This window comes from Mus musculus, chromosome 3, assembly GCF_000001635.26.
Source record: "Mus musculus strain C57BL/6J chromosome 3, GRCm38.p6 C57BL/6J".
In the NCBI taxonomy this organism is placed as follows: domain Eukaryota; kingdom Metazoa; phylum Chordata; class Mammalia; order Rodentia; family Muridae; genus Mus; species Mus musculus.
Window position 1 is genome coordinate 108,828,625 of NC_000069.6, and position 20,253 is coordinate 108,848,877.

The window sequence follows — 20,253 nt, forward strand, 5'->3', positions numbered from 1 at the left end:
GTGACATGACCCGTGACTAGCTTCAGCAAGCAGTTAGTCACCAGAACCAAACTATGACTTCTAAGGAGGCATCAGGGACTAGAGATTGTGTTCAATTACCAGTGGCCAAAGATTTCATCAGGAAAGTCTACATAATGAAACGCCCATAACCCATCCAGTTTCTGCGTCATTGAATACACCCATGAGTGGCAATGGTGATATACCCAGCCCCACAGGCAGGGAAGTGCCAATGTCGAAAACCCTTCTAGACCTCAGCCTATATCTGTCACCTGGCTGTTTATTTGTGTACTTTAGAAAAACAACAAAAAGAAAAAAAAACACCCAACAACAAGAACCCTGAAAACAGGAAGTAGTTTCTAGAGCTTGTAAGGTACGAATTACTGCGCTGCAAGGGCAGGCAGGGAGTGTGGTGCTACCAGCATCTGAACTGAGTTTCGGCTCTGAATCCTTAAGCCTGCCAAGGCTGGCACAGCAGTCAGAATTCTACTGAATTGCAGGGCTGGAGAACTGGCTAGTAAGAAGGAAAAAAAAAAAATCAACATCTTTGCTGTTCGAAGTGTTCTGGGGAAAGTAGTTAACACCCATCACAGAAGCTGTGCTCTGGGACTAGAGGGATGGGCTGAGTGGCTAGAGTGTTTGTCCACCAAGCCTGACAAACTGAGCTCGATCCCCAAGTCCCCTGATGGAATGAGAAAACCGACTCCCTGAAGTTGTCCTCTGACCTCCACAGGCACATTGTGGCCTATGTGCTCCTGCTCTAACACACACACTCAACAAATGGAATGTTAGAACTTCCTGAGTTCAGGAAGATTATGAAGTGTTAAGAAATAACAGTTAAAACTTGAGTGTGTGGGGGCTGGAGAGATGGCTCAGTGATTAAGAGCACTGACTGCTCTTCCGAAGGTCCTGAGTTCAAATCCCGGCAATCACATGGTGGCTCACAACTATCCGTAATGAGACTACAGTGTACTTAGATATAAAAATCAATCAATCAATCAATCAATCAATCAATCTTTGGGCAGGAGCAAGCGGGACCCACCGGAGCGAGCAGGGGTTCTGAATTCAATTCCCAGCAACCACATGACGGGTCACAACCATCTGTACTCATATACATAAAATAAACAAATCTTTAAAAAAAAAAAAAGTTGAGTGCGGTGGAGTGGTACCTGAATGACCAGTAACTGGATGACAAGGCAGAAAGATCAGGAGTTCAAAATTATCATCAGAGTTGGCTAGCCTGGGCTACAAGAAATCCTATCTCAATCCAAACCTAAACAAAGCAAAACAAAACAGTAGAGTGTGTGTTGAACAAGCACAGGAAACTGATTCTAATTCTGAGTCTACTTCAGCTGTGGGGGAAGGAAGAGTCTGGAGGATCCCAGAGCTCCCCCACCCGCCAGCCTAGATGGGCTGCAGGGCCAGTGAGAAAACCTGTCTCAAAAACTAAGGTGGAAGGCCAGGCAGTGGTGGCACACGCCTTTAATCCCAGCACTTGGGAGGCAGAAGCAGGCGGAGTTCGAGGCCAGCCTGGTCTACAGAGTGAGTTCCAGGACTACCCTGTCTCGAAAAACAAAACAAACCAACCAACCAAACAAATTAAAAAAAAAAAAAAAACCTAAGGTGGAGAACTAGGGAGGAAGACACCTGATGCCAACCTCTGGCTCTACATGCCTACAGGTGCATACACACCCAGTCACCTCCAGAAAAAGAAAGAGGGAAGTCAGTAAAGACAGTTATATATTGCTTACTAGGTAGTTATGTTATAGGGGAAATAACAAGTTTTTTTTTTTTTTAAACCCTAAAGTATTTTACTGTAATTAGTCCAGGAAGCAAAGGTTTCTGAGATCTGACGGATGAGCATGTCCGCTATTGTAAGGCCGAGCTCAGACCCTGACAGGCGACTTTCCTGCAAGCCAGCCTCACTGTATGTGCCACAGCTGAAAACTGAAGACACTGCATAAGGAACGAATGCTGCAGGAGCACAAGTCACAGCATTAGACTTTGATACCTTACGCCTGCACTGCCTGGATGACAGGAACTAGGCACACGTGACCTCGGAGCCCTTGAAATAGAGCTGTAGAAGGCAGGTGCGGCGGTCACACTGTGAGATTCTAGCCCTTGGGAGGCTGGGCAGACACTTTGCATTCCAGGCCTGCCCGGGCCAGAGTGAAACTTGGCTTAAAAAAACCAAATCACTTGAAATGTACAAAGTTCCATGAGAAAGACAATAACACGAGAGAAGGCTGTGCTGTGACTCCGAGGCAGAGCGCACATGTAGCTTAGCATGTGTGCGGCCCCATTTGATCCCGAGCATAACAAAATGAGAAACAGAAAGACTATGGAGTTTTAAAAAGGGGGAAATATAAAATATCCTATGAATTCTCTTCCCTTTGCTTTATAAATTCTCATATCACATTAAATATTTTAAATGTCAGGTTAAATAAAATATATTAGTTAATTTTGTTTACTTCTATATTTTTAATACAATTAACTACAAAATGGTAAGTTACCTCACCCAGTTCATATCGCAGTTTTTCTGTGTAGACAGTACAGCCTGCATGCTAACCATGTTAACATCTTAAAAATAACTACTAAATAACCGGTTGTGGGCGGGGAGACCAGGAGCACTCAACAACAGTGACAGGACTGCAGGTCTATGCTGAGAGTGGTGGGGACCTCATCAGCTATGGCAGAGTGTAAAGGCCCTTTATGCACTAATACAATGAAAATCCCTTAACCTCTTCTTCAGCAACTGAAACTGGACCCCAAACTCAATTCCTTCACCTTTGCTCTACCTCCGCCATGCTTCTCCTCAGAGCCTCTACTCACTACTCACGTCTCATCCATTAGTTCAGCCCCTCAGTTTAACAGTCTTACAGAGCTCCGCTCCTGGACTTTAGTCAACCACACGATACAGGTGTGAGCACTTGCACACCTCATGGAGACACAGTTCCATAGAACTGCTCTAGGCTGCATTTCGGTAGTTTGTCATGCTTAGCCACAGCCTGCGGCTCTTTTCACCTTGCCCCACATTCAATCATTAGGCATTACTGATTGTTCTTCGGCTTCTGGCCATTATTTTTGGGACCACTGACATCGACAATACCCCGATTCCTAACATCTTTCACTGAGCAATACTCTCCTATCTGGCTTTGCTGTTTTCTACCTACAATCTCAATTCTTCACACCCATTAGTCACCTTCCTGAAACATAACCCATGGTTTATAACCATACCCACCTCAAAAGGCCCTCAAGCACTCACTGAGGGAAGCCTAAACACTACCATTTAAGGCACTGCCGCTGACTGGCTTCTACCTACTCTGTAAGCTCATCTCTCACCCAGCCTACATGCTAGCCCAACAGCAACCCACTAGGACCGCTACCCACCTGTTCTCACTGGCTTCTCTGAGGCACAAAAGGAAATACGCATACTGTGATGAAAAAGACAGAACCAGGGAAGGGAGAAACGTAGGACCGTGTACTCGAGCAGTGCCAGCAGAACTCATATGTGACCTTAAGTCACAGAGAAAAAGTGGAGAACATGATAGCAATGCATTAGAAAGCAAAATAATTTTTGAGTAACTAGAGTTTAAAAAGAAAGATATTTTAAAAAGAAAAACTAAATGATGTGGGAACCGCAATCAAGGGAATAAGAGGGGGGGAAAATCTGCTGGTTCTAAGAGACCTCTACTTTGGTTGGAAAAGGTAACTATTTTCTAATTGCTCTGCTTCATCTGAATCCACGGCGTCATGACTACTATACAAAATGACCTAAATCCTGATCTTTAACTCAGCGCCTTCTTCTACTTTGTAAACTTTTACATCTCCAATGCCCATGAGACACCCAAACTGCCACTTATGATCACCATAGTTTAACTCAGAACTGCTTTTCCCCCAGATTCATCTTTCCTTCCTCTTCATCAATAAACAGCAACATCACCACTTAGTCTCCTGGACCAGATGTCAGTTTAGGATGACTGTAGCTCCTATCTTAGTCAGGGTTTCCATTCCTGCACAAACATCATGACCAAGGAGCAGTTGGGAAGGAAAGGGTTTATTTGGCTTACACTTCCATACTGCTGTTCATCACCAAAGGAAGTCAGGACTGGAACTCAAGCAGGTCAGAAAGCAGGAGCTGGTGCAGAGGCCATGGAGGGATGTTCTTTACTGGTTTGCTTCCCCTGGCTTGCTCACTTGCTTTATTATAGAACCCAGAACTCCCAGCTAGGGATGGCACCATCCACAATGGGCCCTTCACCCTTGATCACTATTTGAAAAAATGCCTTACAGCTGGATCTCATGGAGGCATTTCCTCAACTGAAGCTCCTTTCTCTGTGATAACTCCAGCCTGTGTCAAGTTGACATACAAAACCAGCCAGTACAATCGACCCCTTGTCAACTTGACATACAAACACGTTACTACTAAGCTTCAACCCTTACTTTCTTATTCATCCCCAAGATCTAAATAACTTTAAAAGTCCCACAGTCTTTGAAAATTCATATTAAAATTTCAATCCCTTTAACACATCCAGTCTCTTTTAAAATTCAGTCTTTTTACAATTAAAAGTCTCTTAACTGTGGGCTCCACTAACATACTTTCTTCCTTCAAGAGGGAAAAATATCAGGGCATAGTCACAATCAAAAGCAAAAATCAACCTCCAACCATCCAATGTCTGGGATCCACTCACGACCTTCTGGGCTCCTCCAAAGGCTTGGGTCTCGTCTCCTGCCATGCCCTTTGTAGCACACACCTTGTTGTCTAGGCTCCAGATGCCTGTACTCCACTGCTGCTGCTGTTCTTTTTGTTTTGTTTTGTTTTGTTTTGTTTTGTTTTGTTTTGTTTTGTTTGAGACAGGGTTTCTCTTTGTAGCTCTGGCTGTCCTGGAACTCACTTTGTAGACCAGGCTGGCCTCGAACTCAGAAATCCGCCTGCCTCTGCCTCCCAAGTGCTGGGATTAAAGGCGTGTGCCACAACGCCCGGCGCTGCTGCTGTTCTTGGTGGTCATCTCATGGTACTGGCATCTCCAAAACTCTGCTGTCTTCCATTGCAACTAGGCTTCACCAATAACCTCTCCTAGGCTCTCTTTGTGATGCCAAGTCCCAACTCCTTTGTATGACCCCTTCAGTCCTGGCCCATCAATTGCAACTGAGGCTGCACCTTCACCTATGGCCTTCCATGGCCTCTCACAGTGCTGTGCCTCAGCTGTTCTTCATGACCCTTTCATGCCTTCAAAACCAGTACTGCCTGGGTGACTGACTCTTACACATTACAAAATCCAGCTGCAACACAAGGTACAACCTTGACTCTCTCTGGAACACACTGTGCTCTTTGTGCTCTCAGAAAACATTTCCCAGAAGATTTCACCTCAATGATGCTGGTCTCTTCTTAACCACCACTAATTTCTTACCTCCAGCTAACCAGCATCAATAGTCCCAGTAATACAAAGGTTCCGCTTTAGTCCTTATGGTATCTTGTTAATCACAGCTGATTCTTCAGCCCTAGCTAACCAAAACCACAGAATTTTCACAATCAAAACAGCAATAGCCCTGATAAGAGTCTTTAATCTTCCCTCTGAAATTTCACAAGCCAGGCCTCCATATTCTGCACTGTTCTCAACATTATCTTCCAAGCTCCTACAGAACATTCCACTACTATCTGTCTTCTCTTTATCTCCCTTTACATTCTAACCTTCTCCCAAGTGCTGGGATTAAAGGCGTGAGCCACCACCTCCAACCATAACCCAAGAGTAGGGTCAGGGTCCGGCCAAGACCCATGTTCTTCGTGACACTATTCCCCACTGACTCCATGTCAAAATTGGATGAAAACATGTTTCTTTCCAGAATTGCTTCTAACAGTTCTCCAACTGTGTTGTGCTAACTCCCAGCACTCAGGAAGCAGAGGCAGGAGGATTTCTATCCTTGTCTACAGAGTCAGTCAAGCTCTACAGAGAAAACAAACAAACAAACAAAGGTTCAGAATCTATGGGTGCCTGCTGCCATACCTAATGATCTGAGTTCTATCCCTATGACCCCCCAAAACTGCAGGTTGTCTTCTGACTTCCACAATGTGCCAATGTATGCACTGGTATATGTGCATGCACACAAAATACATTTTTTTTTTTTTTTTTTGGTTTTTCGAGACAGGGTTTCTCTGTGTAGTCTTGGCTGTCCTGGAACTCACTCTGTAGACCAGGCTGGCCTCGAACTCAGAAATCCGCCTGCCTCTGCCTCCCAAGTGCTGGGATTCAAGGCGTGCACTACCACGCCCGGCCAAAATACAATTTTTTTTTGTTTGTTTTTTGGTTTTTCGAGACAGGGTTTCTCTGCATAGCCCTGGCTGTCCTGGAGCTCACTTTGTAGACCAGGCTGGCCTCGAACTCAGAAATCCACCTGCCTCTGCCTCCCAAGTGCTGGGATTAAAGGCGTTCGCCACCATGCCTGGCTCAAAATACAATTTTAAAAGTATAATTTAGCCGGGCAGTGATGGCGCATGCCTTTAATCCCAGCACTCCGGAGGCAGAGGCAGGTGGATTTCTGAGTTCGAGGCCAGCCTGGTCTACAGAGTGAGTTCCAGGATAGCCAGGGCTACACAGAGAAACCCTGTTTCAAAAAAACAAAACAAAAAAAAAACCAACCAAACAAAAAAAAAGTATAATTTAAAGATCTTTTGAGAAAAGAATTTTTAAGTATGCATGTATTCTTATCACTTTTACTTACAGAAAGGCCCACAGTGGGATTGCTGAGATCACACAGTACTGCTTCCTGTCTCATTACCTATCACCAGCAGCTTTCCCAACATGCTGTAAATATTCCCACCAGCAAGCTTTCCAACTGCTACATGACATCAATCACCGATTCTGTCGATGTGATAGGTTAAAGGGAGAAACTGGTCTTAACTTGCATTTTTCAAAGTCAAAACCAGACTACTCTATCTGTAGGCTGCCTCTTAATTTCCTCTGCTCATCTTTCTAATGGGACATTAACTATTATTAATCAATTTTAGGTATCTTCCATACATGATGTCTGGCTGATATTTTCTTCAACCATCCATGTTTAGTTTAAAAGTATATGAAAGCAAAACCTATGAAACTGAGGAGTACTCCAAGAACTAAATACAAGGCAGGGCTTCTATGACAGTGTCCCAGTGACAGAGGCCTTCTTGCCTAGCACATAGAAGGCCCTGGGTTTAGTTTCCATTCAGCCCACAACACACACACACATACACACACACAAAACACACACAACACACACAGCACCCACCCACACCCACACACCAACAGCAAATACAAATACCAAAGCAAAAACAGTCCATGTCCACATATGAAAATCTATTGAACAGTTTCAAGGATGCTCTCTGAAACATGAGTGTACAGGTAAAAACACAAATCACTGGATGATAATGTAAGTCAGAAGTGTTCATTTGTGGGGGAAGAGTGGGTCTGTGCTGGGAAACCAAAGAGTGCTTAGAAACATTTTATAGATTGATTGGGTGGTAGTTATGTGAACAAAATTACTATCTAAGTGTACACTAAACATTAGTATAACTTACCATTACACCTAACTAAATTTCTCCTAAAAATAGGACCAAGAAATGTTTTCCTTTTAGCATTAAGAGACTGCAAACATGCCTGTGTTGCTATTTGAGAAGAAGGGGGAAAGTCATCTTGAATGATTCTCTATTGCACAGGGAATATCTAAACCATTTAACAACTGGCTCCAACCTACCTTTTGGTCCAGTACCCTGTATCCTTTGTAACAAATGCCTTGCATTACATGTGGTGTATGTAAGAATTCCTGTGGGTGTGTGCACATGTGCAAGGAGGTTAGAAGTCAACCTGAGTGTCTTCCTCCATCATTCTCAGCCTTAGTTTCCAACACAGGACTGAACAAACTGATCTCACTGAACAAGATCATCTACTTGACTAGACCACACTGCCATGCCTGACTTTTACGTGAGTATTGGAGATTCAAACTTAGGTCCTCACGCTTGAGACAGGCCCCTTATCTACTGAACTTCATCCTCTCAGTTTTTTGTTTAGAGGGGTTAAGGTAGTTCCTAATAGTGGATTCCCTCTTGTGTTTTAGGTCTGAGATGTGTCACCTAATCAGATAAACGTTTCCTGATCCACCTGTTTAGGGTGGCCTCTCTTCCTGTGTATCACAAGCTGGGATGGCGGTGCTTACTCTTTGTTTTCTTCTTGTTCTATTAGATCCCACTTGAATGCTTGCAGGGCACTGGGAACTCTCCTATAGGAATTCAGTGCTGCACAAATGGGGTCTTTTATGGAATGGAGAAAATTTATGAAACGAATTGTAAAATAATTTAAAATTAAAAAAAAAATCACTACCTATCACTGGGGCCTGTAAGAACTTACAGTCCTAGGAGGTGAATGAGAGGCTCAGCTAACATTGCCTACCAAGAGCGTGAGGACCCGGGTTTGGATCCAAGCACACATACAAGACAGGTCTGGTGGCGCACAGCTGAAGACTCAGAGCTCACCAGCCAGCCTAGCCACGGGGACTCCAGGTTCAGTGAGAGACTTCATCTCCGACACCAACCTCTGGCCTTTGCAAGCATGCATCTGGGTATGCACACATACATTTAAAAGCTTGTAAGACAAAACAGTGGACCTACCATCTCAAAGCTTCTCAAGAAACTCCTGACTGTAAATGGAGGCTCATGCCTATAACCTCACCATCCAGAGGGCAGGAGGGCTACTACAAATTCTAGGCCAGCCTGGGCTTAAAAAGGAAGACTTGTCTGAAAACAGAACAAAAGGAAACAAACAAAAAAGCAAAGCAAAAGGGACCGCTCTTAGGCAGTAAGAAAGGCAAATTAAACACTAAAACAGAGGAGGGTGCGTGAAAGAAAGCCAGCCTGTCTAAACTAAAATTTGAGTAGGGAAAAAGTCAGGGAAAAGGGATCAAAAGACAGAGGAATGGGCCATCAAGATAAGATGGGAAGATAAGACACTGCAGAGGGAATAGTCAGTTGAGGCTCGGGGGGAAATCAATATTATACAATGGAAACTAGAGCTAGGTAATAGTCAATAGTGCACTGGGTGCCTCTGCAGGTCTTCAAGGCAGTTATTAGAAGAGATTATCCTGGCAGCTATCTGCTGGATGGACTGGAAGGAAAGAGAAGGAGAGAGCTCTGAGGTTCATTTCGAGGCTGATGCAATATGATGTGTATAAAATAAGATCCTAAACGAAGGTTTAAAATTTAAGCCACAGACAGGTCAAACATTAACTCTTTCTATGCTAGGTGTACATCTTCGGTATAGATTTTATTTATTTGAGACAAGGCCTCCAAGTTCAGACTGGCTTTAAACTCACTATGAAGCTGAACTGATAGTTGTACCTCTACCTCCAAGTGCTGGGATTATGGGCACAAGCCACCAGGCTTGACCCTTAGGTCTAGATTTAATAGCTCTTGTCAGGTTTCATTTTAATAGCATTATCAAAATAAAAATGTCAAACTACAGAACTCTCTCACTCAAAAGTATATACTCTAAAGGTTTCCAGTATGTATGTTCTGTCACGCATCCATTACTACATCACCACAACTGTTTTGAGAACATTAACACTACTTTAAAAAGAAGCCTCATTCCCTGGGGCTGGGGGTGTTCACAGCTCAGCTGGCAGACTGTTCACCTAGCATGCAAAAGGCTCTGAGTACAACTGTATAAAACCAGATATGGTGGGATTTACCCAGGATTGTATCACTCAGGAGGTGAAGACAGAGAAATCGGAAGTTTAAGGTCATCCTTGGCTACAAAGTTGAGTGTGAGGCCACCTAAGGTACACAAGACCCTGTTTCAAACACGTAACAAAGCTCTGTGTGGTGGCACATTCCAGGACTCAGGAGGCAGAGGCAGGTGCTCTATGAGTTCAAGGCCAGCCCAGACTACATAGCTTAAAGACAACCCAGGATACACAGCAAGAAGGTGTCTCAAAAAACCCAAAAACCAAAGCAAAACAACAGTAACAAAAACCAAAAGAGAAACCCCATCCCTTTAATCCCATCTCTCCAGGCTGGGACACAGGAAGGAGTTCCTGTTTCTCTAGATTTGCTTGTCCTGGATGTTTTTCTCATGAATGGTGTCATACTATGCCCTTTGTGACTGGCTTTTTCTTTAGCGTGTTTCCAAGATGCAGTAGCATAAAATATATCAGCATTGTACTTACGTTTACTGAAAAAAAAAAAAAAGACATGTATTCCTTTGTATGTGCACTGTTACGCCATGCGTCAGTCTGTGGAAAGGTGACCTATTCTTATTTTTTCAGCTAAGCCATTTCTTCAGCCCCTTAATGTGTATATGTTTTGGGCTATTCTTGTCTTTTGGTTGTGTGTTTCGAGTTACAGGCGGTCCTAAGACTATTTTACAGCCTTACATCTTTTTCCTTTCATCCAGCCTGCCTATCTATATTCTACTCTCCATGTGGTGAGCCTGGTGTTACCCTAAGTTAACAAGAACAGGGAAAGCCTGTTATCTTCATGCTATTGATACTGGCGTTACTAGCATAACGGTATCTTTTTCTCATAAGCCCTGATATAAGGTGCCATTATAACTCAGAAGTAATTTCTTCAGCACAATTTGTCACCCACTTTCGTATGAGAGTCAATATAGACAATCTGCCTAAGTCAGTGCTTTCCTTACATCACGTGGGTCCCTGGGGATGCAATTCGTGTCCTTGGGCTTGACAGCAAGCACCTTTACCCACTCAGCCACCTTGCAGGCCCCCAGAAAGGATAAATTTGAAAATAATAAATATGAAAGGATAATTTTGTATTTCACAAAGTCTACTTATCTATTTAGTACCTTCTATATGGTAAACACCATGCCTGTACTGTTTTGGATTTTAATTTTATACAAGGAATTCTTGAAGGCAGAATTCTGTTGGCTAATTCCTATTCTGTTCCTTGTTCCCCAAGTCGGAGTAAGAAACACTAATAAGACGTTATTCCTTTTCTACTACTAGACTATAATTACTTAGAACCCAGAGATGCCAAACAAGGAAGGTCCTTCCGGTTTGCTGCTTTCATTGCTCTTCTAACCTGGCAGACCTAGGTTTGGTGTCATTTTAATAAAAGTCATTAAAGTTGGTCGAACCAACAAGAAGACCAATTGTAACACAAGGAGCAGACTATGCAGGGACCGGATACTAGATAAAACTTTAACAGTCCGCTGTTGCTTTCTCAAGAACTCTTTTTTTTTTTTTTTAAAGCAAGTCATATTCTCTTGGAACAGTGGCAGAAGGCGCTCTTGAAAAGCTACGCCTGCACTTTTTAAAGGACAAGACACTGAAAAGGATGGTAGTAAAAACCCTCGGTGCTAACATGAATATGGGACACCAAGCGGCTTCTGAAAACACGGGGACGAGGGCGGGACAGAGTAGTAACACAGAGCTCAGACTGTGTCGGATGGAGAGACGTCCGTGCCTGGTGTGGCGAGGGGGGTGCAATGGGAAGAGCTGTCCCGGGACAGCACAGGGACTTGGGAGGGAAAGTCGGCCCGAGTCAGGTCGCCCAAGGGTGGGGCTTTGCGGAAGAACCTCACCGGGGTGAGAGTTGGCCAAAGCCGCGGAGAAGGCCGCGTCTGGCCACCCCGCCCATCCCTGGTGCTGGCACGAAACCCGACTCTGGGCAAGCCGGAAGGAGTCAAGCCAGGGACTTGGTCCCAAAGCAACAAGTGCCCATGCAGCTCCCAGAGAGGCTGCAGAGCTGCAGCGGGAAAGAAGACCCCCGTACAGCCGACCCTTCCCGGCCTCATCCCTGACCCCTCCGCACTCACTCCGCCACACGACGCTCTTCAGTCCCCGCTCCGATACCGGCGGCGCCATCTTCCCCCAGCCGTGGAGCTACAGCCACCGCCTCCCACTCGCAACCTACTTTGGCCCTGAAAGCTGCGCTCGGGGGCGGGCCCTTCCCCTCGCGGTGGGGAGGCTCCGCCCCCTCCGCGGGCCGCGCCCTCAGGTGACGTCACGCGCATCAACTAGGGCGTGTCCCGCCTGTGCCTGGACTGCGGCTGCGTAGTGTGGTCAGACTTCTGTGCACTGTCTGGCGCCCCCTAGCGGAAGCCTACTATAACCCATATCTCAGTGTCCAATTTGGCATCAGAAAGCAAATATGTGAACTAACACAATTTATACAATTATGAATTTATACATACCGGGTCTTTTTTATTTTACATTTATCTGTGTGTATGTATGCATGTGTGCATACCAAGGCTCGCAGGTGAAGGTCAGAAGACCTCATCTTCCACAGTGTGGGTCTTGGGATGGAACCTAAGTTGTCAAGACACATCCTGCCATCCCCAATACGGAGACTTTATGCTTTACAAAATAATGTTTCATTCAGCAAAGCAATTCAAACTATACTGTTCAGAAGCCTGTTCAACCGCCATATGGGAAGTCTATCCCTCTCAACTTCATTTTAATAATTTTTGAAGATCATTGATTATTTAAGCTGTAAGGTAACCACCAGTGTTCCCAGAACTGTGATAGAGTTTCAGAAAAGTCTAAGAAATGAGAGACCCTCTTATTCCTATGAAGAATTTTACATTTTAAGTTATAGAGCACGATTCCTAGAATTGTTAATTCCACAAGGCAGGAGTAAGACCACTACCATAATTTTAGAGCTAAAATTGAAGCAAGCTTTATTATATCCAGGAGCACCAGAGACCTGGCCAATTAGGGGTTAGAGAGAGAAGTGCTGAGAGTCCCTTTTAAGGAGCAAAATAACAAGTAGTTGCAAAACAGTGTTACAGAAGCAAGACAACAGGGCAGTTGGGAAGTATAGGAAAATTTCAAAAGGACAAAAACCAAGTACTTAGTGATAAGGGAGGGTCAAAGTGTTCTCAAAAACAAGTCATGGTCACAGGGTGGTGCAGGGCAGGTTCCAAGAAACAGAAACTTAAAAACAGAAACTCAACTCTTACAATAAACGAAACTTTGTGTTTAACAATACAACAAAATGTCTCCTACCTTAAAAATGGAGTCAGGCAGGTTTCTCATTCTCCCCTTGACCTTTGTGTCCTTCTCAAATCCTTGATAGGGGACTGTCTTTAATAATGTTGTCAAGTGGCAATGATTCTAGCCTTGTTTGGTGGATGCAGGGCCCAATTATGGTAGCCAGTAGAAACATTAGCAGGCCAAAGAAGGGGAGAGCCATCTTAGCCATGTTGTCGGTCAACATTTGTTTGAAAGATTTTGTTTATTTATTTCTCCATCAATACTTGTCAATAGTATGAGAAGAATCAGAGATACTAAAACAGCACATTTCGGTAAATTGCTGACAACCAAGATTACATTTAAGTAACAGGTAAGAGGGATCTTTTCTGACACAGAGTTTCCTTGTTGACTATCTATCTGGTGGTAGATGGAGCCAGAGGTTATACCCCAAACTATTAGTTACACACAGGGTTCCTTTGGGTATGCTAAGTTCAATCGAGGTGATTGATGAGTCTTCCTTTCTGCTTCTTATTTTAGCACACCTGTGATTTCCACTATTAGACCCCTTTAGAGAATATTTGATTATGCTAAAGTCTGTATTATTACTTTGGGATTGGTCAGTTAGAATAGGTCATCTCTAGAATCCTCCATCCATGGTGGATAAAAGCAATCGTTTTCATAACAAGACAGTATCAGGGTGTTCCCTATAATAGGATTGCCTTTATTTCCCCCTTCAAGATGCGTTTAGATTCTGTTTGCAAAGCTTGAAAATAAGACGGCAAAACCGTTAGCCATAGGACAATCATGGTATAGATTCCAACAGCAAGATCACAACATTTAAAGTTATGTTAGATGGTCAAACCTTAGAAAGTTTGATTTCTTTTTAAAGATTTACTTATTTCATTTATATGAGTACTCTATAGCTGTCTTCAGACACACTAGAAGAGGACATCAAATCCCATTACAGATGGTTGTGAGCCACCATGTGGTTGCTGGGAATTGAACTCAGGACCTTTGGAAGAGCAGTCAGTGCTCTTAACCACTGAACCATCTCTCCAGTCCAAATGTTTGATTTTTTTTTTTGTTTTGTTTTTCGAGACAGGGTTTCTCTGTATAGCCCTGGCTGTCCTGGAACTCACTTTGTAGACCAGGCTGACCTCGAACTCAGAAATCCGCCTGCCTCTGCCTCCCGAGTGCTGGGATTAAAGGCGTGCGCCACCACGCTCGGCGTTTGATTTTTTTAATAGTCCCTTTTCAGTCACATTTTACCTCTAGGGGTCTGTCCTCCTCCACAGGTCCCTCAGGTGCCTTCTTGAGGTGTGAGGGACGAATCAGAGAGGAACCCAGCAATAGGCGCCTGGAGAATTACAAGGTAAGGGCCTTTCCATCTATGTTCAAGTTGTCGATTTTGAAATAGTGGACCAATATAGCATCTCTGGGCTGGAATGGGTTGTCAGGTGTGTGGTACCCACCAGGTTGAACAGCCTGAACCTGAAGGAAAATCTTATTTAAGATTAGCTGCAATCCTTTTGAGGACTCAGAGATTGAAGAGGGACAATTTGATAACAGAGGCATGTACCCAAGGGATCACAAGAGGTAGTTGTCCATAGACTAAATTATATGGGATGAACGTTTCTTGGTATAGGATACATCAGACTCTGAGATAGGAATATGACAAAGTCAACTCAGTTACCACCAATCTTGAATGTATATTTAGTTAAAATTTTCTTTAAAGTTCTATTCACCATCTCTACCTTTCCTGATCTCCAAAGATGATACATACAGTGAAGTTTCTAATTAATGTTATGATTCTTACAGAGCAATTAAGTAAATAGCTTGGCTGTGAAGGCTGGCCATTGTCAGACCCCAGAAATATAGGGAGGCCAAATCTGGGAATAATTTCCATTTTTAATTTCTTAGCCAGTTGGTGGTGGTACATACTTTTAATCTCAGCACTCTAGAAGCAGAGGCAGATAGATTTCTGTGAGCTTGAGGCCAGCCTGGTCTACAGAGGAAGTTCCAGGACATCAAGTGCTACACAGAGAAACCCTGTCTCAAAAACAAAACACAAAACAAAACAAAAACAGAAAAGGGGGATGGGGAGGAAGGGAAGAAAGAAAAGAGAGGAAAAAACAAAGAAAAAGAAAAAATATTCTGAGCTACCATCTGGGTTCTTTGTATTAGCGATGGAAAGGTCTCTACTCAGCCTATGAAGATGTTGACAAAGACCAGCAGATATTTGTAGACATAGAGTCCTGGCTTGACTTCAGTCAAGTCCAATTCCCAAAATTCACCTGGTACATTTTCTTGACTCCATTGTTCTGGGAGAAGCATGTCCTTCTTTGCATTTGCCTGGACGCAGGTCAGGCATTGATCTGGAATGCTCTGAAGTTTTTCTCAGTGTCCAAGAATCCAGACAGGAGGGGAGACGAGCTCTGAAATCTTCTTAGGAGACAAGCGCATGGAGTGAGGCAAAGCTTTAGCTAGTTTTGACCCAGCACCTTCGGCATGCAGAATCTTTCATCTGTCAAGGTCACCATCTTTTGTGGCTCCCCTGAGCCCCCAAGTTAGGATATGGCTTGATCTCTTCTGGATTGTACTCAAGAACATCTTCCTGGAGGCAGAGGCGGGGTCCCGTGACGGCAGATAGTTCCAGGATGGTCTGGAGTTTGGTCTTTGATCTGCATAGCTGTTACCTTGAGTTTGGGAGCATTTGTCTTTTTGGTGTCCTGGCCCGTGTATTACAGCAAGCTCAGCTGGCAGCCAGATAGCCTCCAGCAACTGGACAATTTCATGTTTATTTTTAGTAGTCTTTTTCTCTGAGGTGAGTAAACTCCTCTGTTTGTATATCTGTTCATGAACATGAGCCATGACAAAAGCATGTTGGCTGTCTGTGTAGATATTCACCGTTTTTTTTTCCTTCTGCCCATCTTAAAGCCTAGTTTAGAGTGATTATATCTGCTTTCTGCATGGATGTGACCCTGGGCAAGGCTTGTGCCCAATGACTTACCTCCTTCCAGCCCGTGACCACCACTGTCCCCAGATACCTTCTTGAATGAAGCTGTGTAGAGATCCAAATCTCTGGTGGTGAGTAGGATGTCTGCCAGGTCGGGTCCGGTATCTTGGATGACATCCAGCATCTCCAGGTAGTCATGGATGGACTCCCCAGGGTCATCTGTCTTCTGGCAGCGGAATGCTGGAATTGATGGCCACAGATGTATCAAAGGTCAGTCTTTCCTTGTGTAAAAGAAGGGCCTGGTGCTGAGTCAAGCCAGCACTTGACATCCACCGGTTGATGGCATCTGTTTTAGGCAGGGTTTCTATTCCTACACAAATATCATGACCAAGAAGCAAGTTGGGAAGGAGAGGATTTATTCAGCTTATACTTCCACACTGCTGTTCATCATCAAAAGAAGTCAGGACAGGAACTCACACAGGGGAGGAACTTGGAGGCAGAAGTGGAATCAGAAGCTTGCTTCCCCTGGCTTGCTCAGCTTGCTTTCTTATAGAATCCAGGACTATTAGCCCAGAGATGGCACCACCCACCATGTGCCCTCCACCCTTGATAACTAATCGGGAAAATGCCTTACAGCTGGATCTCATGGAGGCATTTCCTCAAGGAAGTCTCCTTTCTCTGTGATAACTTCAGCTTGTGTCAAGTTGACACACAAAACCAGCCAGTACAGTATCCCTCCACAAGGTTTCCACAATGTGCAAAGCTGTTACAGCTAGAGTCTGTCCCACTGTGAATTGGTCAGCTTCTTTTGCAAGAATTTCAGTAACTGTGATGGCTCTTAAACATCCCAAGGCTACAGGATCCAGTCTCTTTGAGACATAAGCCATTGGCCTTTCCCAGAGACCCAGGGTCTAGTCCCTTGGCAGTGCCTTTTCTTTCATGGATGTAAAGATGAAAGAGCTTAGAGACATCAGGGAGAGTTATAGTAGTAGTCTGTACAAGAGTCTCTTTTAAGTTCTTAAAGGCCTGTTCATGTTCCTCAGTCCATTCCAAAGGGGTGTTGCCCCAGCTGTAGCAGAACACAAGGATTTGGCAATATCAGCAAACCCACGTATCCTAAGACAGAAATATCTAACAGTTCCCAGGAACTCCCTAACTTGTTACTTGGTACTGGGGATTTGCATTATGGCTGCTATTTGGGCTTGAGACAGTAGTCTTCTCCCTTCTCCCAGTTCATATCCCAAGTAGATAACCTGGAGCAGGTGAATTTGGACTTCCTTTTTAGAAACACTATAGTCTAACAGGGCTGGAGTTTCTAAAAGGCCTTGAGTGGCTCTCAACAGTCCTTCTCATCTTTAACAGCCAATAATAAATCATCCACATATTGAAGCAAGGTTAGCTGAGAGTACTTACTACAGAAGAGACTTAAATCCTGGCTGAGTGCTTCATCAAAGATGGTAGGAGAGTTTTTGACCCCTTAAGACCATCTGGTCCAGATTAATTATTCTGATACCCCCAGTTCAGGGTTGGCCCATGTCTTAGTCAGGGTTTCTATTCCTGGACAAAACATCATGGCCAAGAACCAAGTTGGGAGGAAAGAGTTTATTCAGCTTTCACCTCCACATTGCTGTTCATCACTAAGGGAAGTCAGGACTGGAACTCAAGCAGGTCAAGAAGCAGGACATGATGCAGAAGCCATGGAGGGATGTTTTTTACTGGCTTGCTTCCCCTGGCTTGCTCAGTCTGCTTTCTTATAGAACCAAAGACTACCAGCCCAGAGATGGTACCACCCCACCATGGGCCCTCCACCCTTGATCACTAATTGAGAAAATGACCCACAGCTGGATCTTATGGAGGCATTTCCCCAACTGAAGCTCCTTTCTCTGTGGTAACTCCAGCCTGTGTCAAGGTGACACACAAAACCAGTCAGTACAGCCTATTCCAATGCAAAGATAAGTTAGTTTTGGCAGGGGAATGGAAAAAATTCATCTTTTAAGTCCAATACAGTGTAAATTTTATGTTCTGGTGGTAATAGACTGAGCAAACTGTAGAGATGTATAGCAATCGGGTGAATGGTTTCCAACTGCTTATTCACTTCCCATAAGTCTTGTGCTGGTGTGTTGTCTAGAGTGCCAGGCTTTTGGATAGGGTACAAGGGTTATTGCAGACTGACTGTAAAGGAGCCTCTTTCAAGGAGGCATCTGATGTGAACCTTAATCCCTTCCCTGACTTCCAAGCAGAGCCCAGATGTTAGTAGCACTCGTTTAGCTAAGCAGGAGGAATGCCCTCTGCCAAAACTGTAGAAATTTCCTGGATTATATAACTCTTCCACTCCCCTTCGAGGGAGAACAATGTTGTTGTCTGGAGCGTGTTCAAGGTTCCTGCCCTAGTAAAGGGTAGGGACATTCAGCATTAAGGATAAAGGAATGAGTCACATTTTCTTGTCCCAGGTTAACAGTCTAGTCAGTGATCCATTTATATTCTGTAATATCCCCTGTTGTCCCTTGTATTTCCATTGTCTGATTGGTTAGGGATCTGGGGGGCTCCCATAATACTGAATATGTAGTTCCTGTGTACACCAGAGAATTTACATGTTGGCCCCAATAGCAAAGGTTACTACAGGCTCCTGGGGGCCTAGTTTGAAGGAGACATGACTTCACTAATCCTCCATAGTTAAGATTGAATCAGGTTTGTGGGGTCCTATCTGTTTTCATCATGGGCATTCATTTTCTAGTGACTTACTAATTTGAAGTAAGCATATTGGTCCTTTTTGTAAAGGTTTCTTTTCTTTTTTTTTTTTTTTTTTAAATGTGGGGTTAATGTGCAGAGTTGAAAGTGACTAGGGCTTGCAGTGCAGCCATGGTGGTCCACACCATCTTGTTTGCCAAAAGATCTTCTTTGCTGTCTCTGCTGCCAAACATCTTCTGGGCTATTTGTAATAGCTTTGACCTATTCTTTCCTAGGAACCATTCCATCTTTTGTATCTTCCTATGCATATCAAGGGTTAACTGAAGCCAGCTTAATTGCCTTGAGGTTTGCCAGGGCTTCTGGGTCTGTAAGGGTGTGTATAAATGATAGGTGCTCAGGAGGTATCCCCGGAATGCTAAAGGTGATTCATCTGGGCTCTGTTTTACATCTGCTACCTTAGGTAGGTTGGTGGGCTTTTAGACTGCCCATTTCATCCCTTCTAAGAGAACCTGGTGGTACTCACTTGAGTGACCTATCTCCCTCTGTGTTGTAGTCTCATTTGGGTTGTTGTGATGGTCAATTGCCTTTACCCTCTAGTCATCAATCACTGTAGATATTCTGGTGAGTGATTCAGCTGCTTTCCTGAGAATCCGTTTCCTTTCTTGCTGGAAGAGGGAACAGAGAATCTGATGACAGTCATGCCTTGTGGGGAGGTGTACTGGCTGGTTTTGTGTGTCAACTTAACATAAACTGGAATTATCACAGAGAAAGGAACCTCCCTTGAGAAAATGCCTCCATGAGATCCAGCTGTGATCCAGGCATTTTCTCAATTAGTTATCAAGGGTGGAGGGCCCATGGTGGGTGGTGCCATCTCTGGGCTGGTAGTCCTGAGTTCTATAAGAAAGCAAGCTGAGCAAGTCAGGGGAAGCAAGCCAGTAAATAATATCTCTTCATAGCCTCTGCATTAGCTCCTGCTTCCTGACCTGCTTGAGTTCCAGTCCTGACTTCTTTTGGTGATGAACAGCAATGTGGAAGCATAAGCTGAATAAACCCTTTCCTCCCCAACTTACTTCTTGATCATGATGTTTGTGCAGGAATAGAAACCCTGACTGAAACAGGAGGCGATTGAAAAGATAGAATCAATTAGAGAAAAAACAATGAACTGGGGTTAGTGCTGAAAGGGGTTGGGGCTCTGGTTCTTCCAGTGATAGAGAGCTACAGTGAGTCGAGAAAGGAGCATATAGATTTAAATTGTCAGGAAACTGCCATAGGGGAGTGAGGACAAGAGGGAGGTGCTGTCTCAGAATCAGGGTGAGAGGTGGGAGGGCCATATGGGACCCCCTGGTGGGTGTCAGGGGCGGGAAGACAGGGAGAGGTAGGGAAGAACTAGGGAGAGAGAAGACAGGGGGTGGTAGGAAAGAACTGGGCAGGGTAGGGGTTGATGTAGATGGAGGAGCAAGTGGGAAGGGGTTGAAGGGGAGGGAGAGGCAGATCAAAGCTGGGGTGGGGGTGGGGACTGGGGTGGCTGAGGGGAGGATGATAAGATGGTTATATAGAGGGAGGAGGGATTCTTCCTCCTGTGACTCCCACAAAACATGTTTCAGAGGGGGCTCCTGGCTCTCTGCTTCAGGTCTTCAAAGGGCCCACCTGCCAAC

General features: G+C 44.4%; 1 protein-coding gene across 1 annotated transcript in view; it reads right to left on the bottom strand.

Moving 5' to 3' along the window:
- Stxbp3 (syntaxin binding protein 3) overlaps nucleotides 1–11,878 on the bottom strand; it is a 47,323-nt gene extending 35,445 nt beyond the window's left edge. The window contains exon 1 of the mRNA NM_011504.1: nucleotides 11,796–11,878. Coding sequence (NP_035634.1) covers nucleotides 11,796–11,844 — 49 coding nt within the window. The 5' untranslated portion in view covers nucleotides 11,845–11,878. The remainder of the gene's footprint in view (nucleotides 1–11,795) is intronic.
- Nucleotides 11,879–20,253: the final 8,375 nt, after the last annotated feature.